A 12567-nucleotide genomic window follows, 5' to 3' on the forward strand; every position below is an offset into this window, starting at 1 on the left:
CAAAGGGACACTCTCATGTGCACAGGGCTGCTCACAAAGTATGTCTGCCTCCCTCAGCCCTCTTCCCACGATGACCCTCCCCCAAGCAACCAGAGGCTCCACTAGAGATGGTTTCTTTGCCCATCCTGTCTCCCTCCTTCTTCCCCTCCTGTCATTCTCATTCCTTCTATCCTCTTCCCTGTGTCCCTTCTCCGCCCGCTGTCTTCTCTCCTCTTCGCCGCCTTCACCCTGCCTCTCCCCTCCGCCCTTCCTTTGGTCCTTCCATGTTTCTTTCATCCAAGTTCAACTCAACAAGCTGCTTCAAAGGTTTCAGAGAGAGGAGCCGGTGGGAGTTGAACGCGGTCCTGTGCCTTGTGGAAAACTCTTCAATCTCAGAAAGGTTCTCACCAACAGCTATGTCATCCAACACAGGTATTTCTCTTTCTTCGTATGATGAAGCAGGGATCCAAACTCATCAGAAAAGCTCAAGAGTCCCCATCAGAATCGCGGGCTGTGCGGCAGTCGTGGCGTTCGGCTTGTACAAACTGAAGAGCCGGGGAGACACCAAGATGTCGGTCCACCTGGTCCACATGCGTGTGGCAGCACGAGGCTTTGTTGTAGGAGCCATGACTGTTGGGATGGTCTATTCCATGTTTCGGGAATAGTGGGCCAAACCTAAGCAGTAGAAGAAGAGATGTGGGCTCCGTCTTCTTGGTGTTACTGGAGGAGACACGTCCTTTTGAGGTTCTATGTTTATGTTGAAGATAAATGATTTACCTGAGTTCACTGTTTTGAAGATAGGCTTTCTCTTTTGCAGGCTTGGTTTCCCTGGTGACCAAATTACTAGTGTCTAGATCATGAACTAGGTCATTCCAGGGAGTCCAGTCTGCAAAAAGAGGCAGGCCACCCAAATTCACTGGATAGTGATAAGATGTCCACATTCTTAAACTCTTGGGATGCAGTTAGTTCTGAAGCAGAGGCAGGCCCAGGCTGAAGGATGTCCAGCTGCTGCGGAAGGCCACCTTTGGGTGCTGTGCAGCGTGCTGCGGGCACCAGTGGAGTGACTGGCTTTTCTTTCTGCTTGCCTCGTGGGCCAGTCGGATCCCTCCATTCCTAGGGCAAGTCTACTCTCGAAGAACTCCTTCCGAAAAATGGGTGGAATCTAACCTCCAGCTGAAAACGTGTGTGTTCAAATTAAACCTGAAAAGTCAATAACAGCTGCTCAGATAACTTATTTTAGAGTCATTCTTGTCCGCATGAGAATAACCTAACTATGGGTTCCTCGTTAGCCCTTTTGTGATTGCAGAGGCATATTTTTGCTGCTGTCATGTTAGAGTAATCTTTAATTGTCATCCTCAAGTAAGAATTGTGTATTCTAAATGCTAACCCAAGAGTAAAGAGCATTTTTAAAATGAAAAAAAAAAAGTTTCAGAGATGGCTAGGTAGGTGGCCATGGCCATGGTGGATTCTTGCTGTCAAGGCAAATCCATTTGCCCAGCACTGACAGAGCACCTACAAGTCCAAGGGCTATATCAGGTAGACCCAGACTGTGCAGAAGGGAGGCCCTGGGGCTCAGCAGCAGAAGAGGACACCAGAGGCAGGAACAGGACAGCACATGTAGTGTCAGGAAAGGGTTCCTCAGAGAGATGAGGTCTGCGGATGGCTTTGAAAGCTAAGGAGGCATGCACAGAGGCATCCACAGAGCTAGCCCAGACATGTGGCTCCCATGACATGGCACAAAGGAAACAGGTGGACATTGCCTCCAAGGGCGCATGGCTCTAGGGATAAAAAAAAAAAAGGACCCAGGACAGAATGCAGTGAACTGAGGGCTACGTGAACAAGTGTGGTGGGGACTCAGAAGTGGCAATAAACACACATGGTTTAATTGGTTCCGGGTGGTCAGTGAAGACATCCAGGAGGAGGGGCTCACACGTGCTTCTTAATTGATGATAGCACTTCGACAAGTGAATGTGGGGAAAGGGTCGGGGCCAGAGAAGACAGGACATAAGATAGGGTAGTGTAAACCCAGATCACCTGAAGCACTTTTTAAAAATGCAGATCCCAGGCCCCACCTCTCAGAGATCTTGATTCAGTTGGTCAGAGCTGGCACCCAGGCGCCTGCATTTTTTCACTTCCTGGGTGATCCTGATGTGCAGTCAGGGTTGAGTGGAAGGGGACAGCAGGAGCAAAAGAAACAGAATGAGACAGAGCATGGAGGAGGTGTTTGTGGGGTACGGCAATGGGATCTGCAGATGGGGATAAAAACTGGAGAATACTCTGACTTTTGGGCTGGAAGGGCCCCAAGGGCCAAGCTGAGAGGCCCAGCTCACCGCTCTATTTCAAAGTGGAAGCCATTCCCTTTTTTTTTTTTCAATCATTTTATTAGGTTTCATATGACTCTTATCACAATCCATATATACATCAATTGTGTAAAGCGCATTTGTACATTCATTGCCCTAGTCATTCTCAAAACATTTGCTCTCCACTTAAGCCCCTGGCATCAGGTCCTCATTCTTCCCCTACCTCCCCGCTCCCACCTCCCTCATGAGCCCTTGATAATTTATAAATTGTTTATTTTGTTATATCCTGCCCTGTTCGACGTCTCCCTTCACCCACTTTTCTGTTGTCCATCCCCCAAGAAGGAGGTCACATATGGATCCTTGTAATCGGTTCCTTCTTTCCATTATAGTGGCACAATCAGACTGGAGGATACTGGAGACCAAGAGACATAAGGCAGGGTACCTGTTATAGACTGTTGACAGGGACAGGAATACATCCTTGAACTGGAGTTTAAGAGGGGCAGGGGAGGCAGGCCAGCCAAATGATGGGTTTCTGAACCTGCATAGGATTAGTGTAGTGGTCATAAATGATGGTCACTATCAAGAAAATCTTTGATTAGCCCTCTGCCTAATCCTCTTCGATTCATTGTCATCATTATGGAAGACTGACTTCAACTCTTGTACCAATGCATTGCTTTCACAGAGCTGAGCTCTCTTGACCCGCATGGGCATGGGAGTGCCTCTTGGCCAATCCTTAACAATGAACATGGTGCTGCCTTCCCCACCACATTCCTAACTCAACTTCCTGCAATTGTTTGGTTCTTAAAACTGGGTGTACATCTACATTTTCTTTGCATGAACTAAAATCTCTTAAGTAAACTCTGAATATCAGGCAGGATACTTTCAGCAACAAATACCACAAACCCCAGCTCATTGACCCTAAGTAAATATTTAGCTTGTGTGTTAGAAAGTCCGAGGGCAGAACGGGCTCCACAACTGACTAATTTAGCAGCTCAGCATTGCCAGGCAAGAGTGGGCTCCTTCCAGCAATCCTTCGTCTGTCAGTGTTGGTTTTATCCTCAGGATGGCCGGAGCATGACCACAGTGGTTTCAGATGCCACAACCAGAAACCACAGCATCCAGGGGGAAGGAAGAGACCTTCACTTCCTGTGGTTCTCTCTTGTTGATGATAGTTACTATAAAATTGGTTCAAAGTCATAGTGACCAAGCATTGCCCAGTCTTACATCACCTGCATGATTCTCGGTATGCTTGAGCCCTTTATTGAGACTATTGTAGCAATCCATCTCATTAAGAGTCTCCTTCCTTTCGGCTGACCCTCTACTTTATTAACCATCATGTCCTTTTCTAATAATTGGTCTTTCCTGATGATATGTCCAAAGAAATCAGGCTGATGTCTTGCTCACCTCACTTCCAAGACTCACTTGTTTATTCTTCTGAGAGCCTGTGGCATTTTCAATATGAAAACGCTTTTCAACATCAGATTTTCTTCACATCTCAAGAGTCAGGATTAGGCTGCATTTGCAGAAGAATGAAGCAGAACTCATACTGCACATCATATATGAAACAAATTTAAGACTTAAATGGAAACCTTAGAAGCAGATAATCAATTAGAAAATAGGGACAAACTTAACGATAAAGATAGCAATTAAAACATAAGGAAAATTAAGGGCTTTAATACAAGACATAAACACATTATTACACATATGAAAAACGTCCACACAATAGAGGACTGAGAGCTCCTTAAAATACGTCTGTGTGCATCAAAGGCTGAATCGAAAAAGGAAAAATGTGTTGGCAATCATGTATCTGATAAATGGTTAGTCTCAAAAATATACAAAACAAAAATCTATGCAATGTCTGAAAAAGAAAAAAGACTAAAAATACCATTGAAAATGAGAGGCCTAAATAGACAATTCGCCAAAGATGACGTTCTAGGGGGTCAACAAACATGAAGAAAGGTTTGCGATCACTAACCATTTGAGAAATACAAAACTAGAATGATGAGATACCACCTCGCACCAGCACTGATAGCAAAAGTCTAATTAAAAAAAAGAAAAGAAAAGAACAAATTCTGGAGAATATGTGACGAGATTGGAACCTTCCAATTCTTGGACGTGAAGCATGCTGGTGGGACAGCAAAACTAGATAATAGCTGTGAAAAGTGGCATTTCCTCAAACAAGTGGGAGTAGAAATGCCATATGACCTAGCAAGCTCTCTACTCAGTATACACCCTAAAGAAACAAGCAGCAAAACATAAGCAGATAATGTACACTCGTGTTCACTGTAGCACCAGAAAGAAGCTAAATGCCCGTCAGTGGAGGAATGGATAGATAAACTCTAATACATACCTACGATGGCATACTATGCATCCCTAAAGAATAATTATGAAACTATCAAACACCTCATGACACTGACAAGATGATATTATGCTAAGCAAAGTTAGTCAATACCATAAAGGCAAATACTGTATGAGACCACTATTAGAAAAGAAAAACATCTTTCACACCAAAAGAAGCAGACTTTGATGGTTACAGAGAAGCCAAGGGGAGATATCAATATAGACAGTATAATAGGCCATTTGATTTAAGAATACCAATAAAACTATAACTTTGTTGTTGTTGTTTTTTAAATCCAATAAACAAACAAAAGAATTCCTCTGTCCTTCACATTTATTTGGTAACTGTTCAGTTAAAGAGGTAAGTTCTGACAATCTGATAGTTGTAAGTACTGACAATTATTCTGAAACTTGATTTACTATATTATGCCCAGGTGAGTATATCTAGAATCCATCAGTTGTCCTTCAAATGCCACTACCAACATGTCACTCTCTTCCAATGTGACTGTCTCCAGCCTTGAGGAAGGGTTCACACTATATAAATGAAGATCCTGGATGAAAGTAATAGCAGTATACCTAGCACTGGATACACATTATGTTGTTTAGTTCTCCCAGGAGCTCTAGAAAGTAGCTGTCATTATCCCTGGTGTCAATTAGGGATGCTTCGAGTAACAAAGCACCCAGAGGATAGCAGAGACTAACAAAGACTTAATTACCTCCTATAACACTGAGTCCCAAGTTTGGTGCAACAACTTAGCATCATCCTCAGAGATTTTTCTTTCCCTCTCCTGTGCCATCCCCAGTGCATAGACTTTTATTAATAGGTTAATTGCCTTATGGGTATAAAACAATTGCTTCGGCTACAAATCACATTTCTGCACAAATGAATTCAAGGTAGGAAAGAAACGAGGTGAGGGGGGATGTTACAGTAATATTTTCTATAAGCCTCCAATTCAACTTCCTATTGGTCAGAACTTGGTCACATGCCAGCTCCTGCAGTAATTACTGGCTCACACCAAATGATGTATCCCCAGGAGCAAGCATATTGTCAGATGGCAGAACCCAGGACTCTTGTTAGCAAGGAAGATGGAGTCAATAGTTATTCAACGGATAACTGAGGATGTCTGCCCTCTGCCTAGGTTACAAATGATGGAACAAAGGCTCAGGGAAGTTAACTGAAGTGCTCAGCCCTCTAGGCAAGAAGAAGCAGGGGTAGAATCCAAATCCAGGCTGAAATGTTCCAGATCCAGGATTTTCCCACAGTGCATATGATTTAATTTTGCTTGCATCTACGATAAACACCATGGACATCTTAGTCGAGAAATCAAATGATTATTGCTTTGGGCAAATCTGCTGTGGCGGGAGAGGGGGATTTATACAGTGTTAAAAGGCAAAGATAACTTTTCAGCGACCAAGGTGCACCGACGAAAGCCATCATCTTTTCAATCACCTCATATGCATGTCAAAGTAAGCTGGACAACATAAAAGGGAGACAGAAGAAAATTTTAAGTGTGGTGTTGAAGAATATTGAATATACAGTGGGCTGCCAAAAGAACGAAGAAATCAGCCTTAGAAAAAGTACCATTAAAATGCTCTCAAGAAGTGAGGATGGCAAGGCTTCAGCTCACTTACATTAGGCATGTGTGCTAATTACATAATCTTGTGTCAACTTGAGACTATTAAGAGTGTAGGGGTGGAGTTTAGCTTGTCAATCAGCTTGCAGCTTGATGACCTCATTTGGAGGCACGATGGAGATAAATAGCTCACTGGAGGACAAACACCCTCTCTGCTTTGACTTCTGCTTCATCTTCCTGCTGACAAGTCACATGGAGGCATGCTGATGGAGCCAGAGCCCTGGAGCTGGAGGAGCCACATGGAGACCCACACCAGCACTTAGATGCTTCCACCACCACTGGATCCACAAGACTTTCCACCCATGAGCCTGTGATCTTCCTGCATTCAGTGTCATTGCATGGTTGCGTGAGTCTAAAGAGAACTTTATGGACTGGTATTGACATACGGGGTAATATCAGACTTTTGGACTTGATCTAGACTGGGTTGGGATATACAATTGCTCTTTGACATAAAGTTCTCTCTTACACATATATCAGTGTCTCTGGATTCATTTCTCCAGTCAACCCGGATGAGCAGAATATGTCATCAGGAGGAACTAATTGCTGGGAAAGGACAGCATGTTTGGTAAAGCAGTGAAAATGAGGTTGTGAAAATGAGGAAAACCCTCAATGAGATGGGGTGACCTGATTGACAAATTGGATACCACCCCTCTACATACATCTTCAGGTTGATATAAAATCATCTAACTACCACAGGGCAGTTCTGCTGTCCTATAGGGTTGCTATGAGCCAAAATCCACTCACCAACAGTGAATTTTGCGTGAGTATATTTGAGTCCATAGCTGAGGTAGTCAGATGATTTCATGTCAACCAGAAGATGTATGAAGTGGAGGGGTGGCATCCAATTTGTCAATGAGGTCACAGTCTGATGATGCCTCTTTGGGGGTGTGACCTTCACATAAGGTGGACCCTAGAAACCTCCTTCACTCTCTCCCCCTTCACTTGCCTGCTAGCTTGGCCAACCTGAGAACTGCCTGTGCCCTGTCATGTTTCGACATGACTGCACCCACCAGCTATGATCTTCCTGCATTCTGCATCACTGTATGGGGCTGCATGAGTCTGAAGAGGGTCTTATGGACTTGAGTTGAAATGGACTGGGGTGCTTTCTTGATACATCATTACTTCTTGATATAAAGCTATTTCTTATACATATTTGAGTGTCAGTGGATTTGTTTCTCTAGTCAACCCAGCCTAACACATACCCCTATGGGATTTTGAGACTAACTCTTCATGAGAGTAGAAAGCCTCATCTTTCTCCCATGGAGCTGCTGGTGGTTTTGAACTGCTGACCTTGTGGTTAAGAGCCCAACAAGTAGCACACTACACCAAGCCTACTTGACAGAAACTAGACACAACAACACTAGCAAAGCAAGTGAGAGTGTCTCCCTCAAGATCTCTTTATTTACATTCCAGAACCTTCCATTGGCATGGTTCCTGTGGGGCTGAACCTAGTTACCCAAAATATGAATGAGACTCCAAACTGGCTGATTGACTGATAACGCTGTCACAGTTGCAGCCAAGGGCTCCCAGTTGGCTGTTTGCTATTTGTGGGGAACCCAGACACAGCTCTGCTGCTTTCCAAGTGGAGTCCTTAACAGTTAGCTATAAAAGGGAAAGATCCCTTTTTGCACCAAGCCGTTTTTATGACATCTCATGAACGTTAAGAGCTACAACCAGAATCATTTATAGACTGAATCTTAAGGTATACAGTGATATAAATATCTCATGCATTTTTCAGGTGTGTGTTGATGGAAAGCCGTGTGCATGAACCTTGGAATGGCAAATGCCTGACATAGGAGTAGTAATCACTCCTATGCCAGAGAACGAGTGGCCAAATTGTGGTTGGGAGTCAGGGTATCTCCTAGTCCTGCCAAGGCTGGTTACCAACCACATAACCCTAAGCACCCACTTTCTCTGGGATGTGTCTCTCACCCTTTTGGGGTCTTTGTTTTCTTCCTAATGTCTAAGGTCTGGTACATCATAGGAACTAGTAAGTGAATCAATGAATTTATAAATAGATGAATGAGTGAAGTAAACAATTACATCTAATTTATCTCTTGCTAATCTGCAGCTCACTACCATTGAGTCAATTTTGACTCTGCGAGAGTAGAAAGTCTCATTCATGCATCTCCCAAGGAGCAGTTGGTGGTTTCAAGCTGTTGGCCTTGTGATTACCAGACCAATACATAACACTATGTCATCAAGGCCCTGGAAGTTATGCATTGGGCTGCTTACTACAAGGTCAGCAGTTTGAAACCACCAGCCACTCTGCCAGAAAAAGATGAGGCTTTCTACTTCCATAAACAGTTACAGTCTCAGAAACTCACAGGGCAATTATAACCAGCCCTATAGGGTCCCTATGAGTTAGCATTGACTTAATAGCAGTGAGAAAGTTTGAGTCTGAAAATAGTGAAGTCAGGTGTACCTGACCCAAGCCATAGTGTATTCAATCACCTCATATAAATGTGAAAGTTAGGCAATGAACAAGGAAGACTAGAGAAGAATTGATGCATTTGAATTATGGCATGGGAGAAGAATACTGAAAGTTCTGTAAACTGCCAGAAGAACAAACAAATCTGTCTTGGAGGCAGTATGGGCAGAATGATCCTTAATGTCCAGCATGACAAGATTTTGTCTCCTGTACTTTGGACATTGGGTATGATATAAGGAGAAACCAGTGAGCTGAAAAGAACATCCTGCTTCGTAAAGCAGAGGGTCAGTGAAAAGGGAGAAGACTCAGTGAGATAGATTGACACCGTGACTGGAACAATGGGTTCAAATGTGGCAATAATGATGAGAATGGCATAGGGCCGGGCAGTGGTTTGTTCCGTTAAACATCACAACATTATGAGTCAGAACTGACTCAGCAGTACCTAATACCAACAAAGTCTGCAGCAGGGCCCTGGATAATGCAAGTGGTTAATGTGCTAATGATAACCAAAAACAGTTAGGGGTTCAAGTCGATCCAGAGGTTACCTCAAAAGAAAAAGCCAGGCAATCTGTTTCCAAAAAATAGCCATTGAAAATCCTATGGAGCAGAATTCTACTCTACCATCCATACAGTCCCCATGAGGCAGAACTGACTAGACAGCAACTAGTAACTGGTTAGTATGCAACCGAGGGAGAGTCCAGCAGAGGTGCATTGAACTAACATTTGAATAGATGAAATGTCACAGATCTGGAGTTGTGTTTGCTAACTCCACTTGGGAGTTGTATCTGTTGGTCCTTCTGCCTAGAGCGTTCCTTCTCGACCTTATTCAGATTTCAGCTCAAATCCCTGTTCCTATCCAAGAATATTCACCATCCCTACATTCAGCACCAAGTTAGGCTTCAACACATCTCCCTGTTCATTCTCCTTCCTAGTGCTTTTCTCAATATGCAATTATTTTATTTGCTTATGGTCTACCACTTCCACTAAGCTCCTCGACAGCAATAACTATGCCTGTTCTGTTTGCTGTAGGATACCCAACAAAATTTCTGGCACATAGTAGAAGCTCAATAAATATTTATGGAATAAATTTATATAACTTCCAACCAAGCCTGTCAGTGGCATCATTCTCTCCAAGGCCAGTGATGCATTCTCATTTATTCAAATCTCCTCCCTTTCACAGTGTTGAGATTCTGAAATCCTCTCAGCTTGACTTTAGTAACACCACACCACTGTGGCATCCCTCCTTCTTTGACCAGGCTCCCTTCTTTCTCATGCCCCACAGTTCCTCCACACAGCTCTGACGCCTGGGTTATCAGGAAAGTGGAAAGCTCCATCTAGCCTCCAAAGGGTAAGGGTAGATTAAGCTTAGAGGCATTTGAATTAATTACAATAGGAAAGAGCAAATGTAATATGTTTGCACATTTAAAATTTTTTTTCAATTAGACAAAATGAAAATGGCAAGGCATCAAATATGAAAAAAATTTTAAGATGAAAGATTATATTTCTATACACCAAAAATTCACAAATTACTGAGAAAAACATAAAAAACAAAAAGGCAAAGCATAGAAAGCTATAGTTAATGGAAAATATATATGTAATTTATTTTTTAATAAACAAGGGAAGAGTGAATACTAACTCACTAGAAATCAAAGTGAGGAGCCCTGATGGAACACTGTTTCAAAGCACTTGACTGCTAACCAAAAGGTTCACGGTTCAGACCTCCCAACCACTGCACAGTGAAAGATATGACAGATTGCTTCCTTAAAGATATAAAGCCTTGGAAGCTCTATGGAGTAGCTCTACTCTATTCTATAAGGTTGCTATCAAGTCAGAATTTACTTGATAGCAGTGGATTTAGAAGTCAAAGTACAGATTCTGCATGAACATAGCTAAGTGTCCTGGAATTCTTATTCTTTGTAATGTTGTTCATAATTTGCATGATCGACACTGTGAAATGCCTGCACATTAGTTAATAAAACATAGGTAAACAATTTTCTGATATTCTCTGCTTTCAGAACAGAAAAAAAAGAGGATATTAAGTAGCTTGAAGTCAGAAAAGATGTATATCAAAATTGAATTCTTTCACTAAACTTACCCAGCAGCAAACAGAGTAAATCATTGGGATGCTACCTGAAAGGTCATCAGTTAGAATCCATGACCTGCTCCTCAGAAGAAAGACAAGGCTATCTACTCACGTAAAGATTGACAGTCTTAGAAACCGTATGTAGAATACTATGTGTTGGAATCAACATAATGGCAGTGGGTTATTCATTCTGTAAGTTGCACAAATATTCTGAGAATCTGGAAAATCTCAAGAAGAAAGTGACATCAGGGTTGGAGGAAGACGAACCTGGGATGTGCAGATGACACAACTTTGCTGAAAGTGAGAAGGACTAGAGGCACTTATTGATGAAGATCAAGGACTACAGCCTTCAGTATGGATTATATACCTCAACATAAAAGAAAAATTCTCCAACACCACAAAGAAGGTGAAAATAACTATTCAAGAAGCTTAGAGAACCCCAAATAAGATAGATTCCAAAATAAAAACACCATGATATATCTGACCCAAAGTCTCCAATTTTATGGAAAAAGAGAAAATCCTGAGGACAGCTAGAGGGGTTAAAAAAAAAACAGCTACAAAGGAAAAGCAATAAGATAAACTCAGAATTCTCAACAGAAACTGTCCACACAAGATAAGGAAATGGCATTCATAATATTCTGGAGGGGAAAAAACTGTCAACCAAGAATCCCATATGCAGCAAAATTATCCCTCAAATAAAATGGAGAAATAAAGGTATTTCCAGAAAAGGAAAAAATTAAGGCACTTGTAAAATCAAGGCGAGCATTACAAAAGTATTGAGCAGACCACTATGGACAGAGTCAACAACAACAGCAGACAATCCTGAGAGCACCACACAGCACAACATCACCCAGAACCCAAACAATGGCAGCAGCACTCAAAACATAAAGAGAGCAGGAACAAAGACACAACAAAACCACACTCAAAACAGGGAAAAGAAACCAAACACAAACAACAAAATGACATCAAAACCCCCACATAGATCAATGATGACACTGTGTGTCAATGAATTAAATGCACCAATCAAAACCAGAGTGGATGCAAAAACAAGACTCATCTATATGCTTTCTACAAGAGACACACCTTAAACTCAAAGACAAAAACAGACTAAAAAATCAAAGAATGGTGAAAAATCTCTCAAGTGAGTGGCAATAATAAAAAGGCAGCAGTGGCAATATTAATCTCTTACAAAATAGATTCCAAGGCAAATAATATAATGAGAAACAATAACGGACACTACATACTAATTAAAGGGAAAATACAACAGGAATATACACATATGACCATAATAAATATATATGCATCCAATGGAAAACCTTCAAAATACATCAGTCAAATGCTCACAGAGTTGAAAACAAAAATAAAAAGATCTTCAATAGAAGTAGGAGACCTCAACACACACTCCCAATGAAAGACAGGCCATCAGGAAAGAAACTCAGGAAAGACAGAAAAGCTAAAGAACGAAATAAGCCAATCCTGGACAGGTACAGAGCACTCCCTGTGACACCAGTACAGCACACATTCATCTCCAGTGCACATGGCACACACTCTACAACAGATCACAGCTTAGGACATAAAGCAAGCCTTAGCCAATTAAAAACACTGAGATCCTACAGTCATTTTCTTGGATCACAATGCTATCAAATTTGAAATAAACAATGGAAAGAAGAAGGGCATAAAGGCAAAATATAAAACATACTACTTAAAAACGACTAGATATTAGATCAAATAAGGGATGTAATTAAGAAGTTTTTGAAACAAAAACAATAACACAAATTTCAAAACCTTTAGGACACAACAAGA

General features: G+C 41.9%; 1 protein-coding gene across 1 annotated transcript; it reads left to right on the plus strand.

The window, feature by feature from the left end:
• The first annotated feature begins 395 nt into the window (after positions 1 to 395).
• Positions 396 to 644, plus strand: LOC101650592 (HIG1 domain family member 1A, mitochondrial-like). Its single transcript, XM_045284941.1, has one exon. The coding sequence runs from the start codon at positions 396 to 398 to the stop codon at positions 642 to 644; it is 249 nt and encodes an 82-aa protein (XP_045140876.1).
• The last annotated feature ends 11923 nt before the right edge of the window (positions 645 to 12567 follow it).

The sequence above is a fragment of the Echinops telfairi genome, unplaced genomic scaffold, assembly GCF_000313985.2.
Source record: "Echinops telfairi isolate 266 unplaced genomic scaffold, ASM31398v2 ScPeMD7_7469;HRSCAF=8507_0, whole genome shotgun sequence".
Lineage (NCBI taxonomy): Eukaryota > Metazoa > Chordata > Mammalia > Afrosoricida > Tenrecidae > Echinops > Echinops telfairi.

What these genes read in the sequence shown, in the direction of transcription:
- LOC101650592 (XM_045284941.1), top strand. Translation starts at nt 396, where the DNA reads ATGTCATCCAACACAGGTATTTCTCTTTCTTCGTATGATGAAGCAGGG.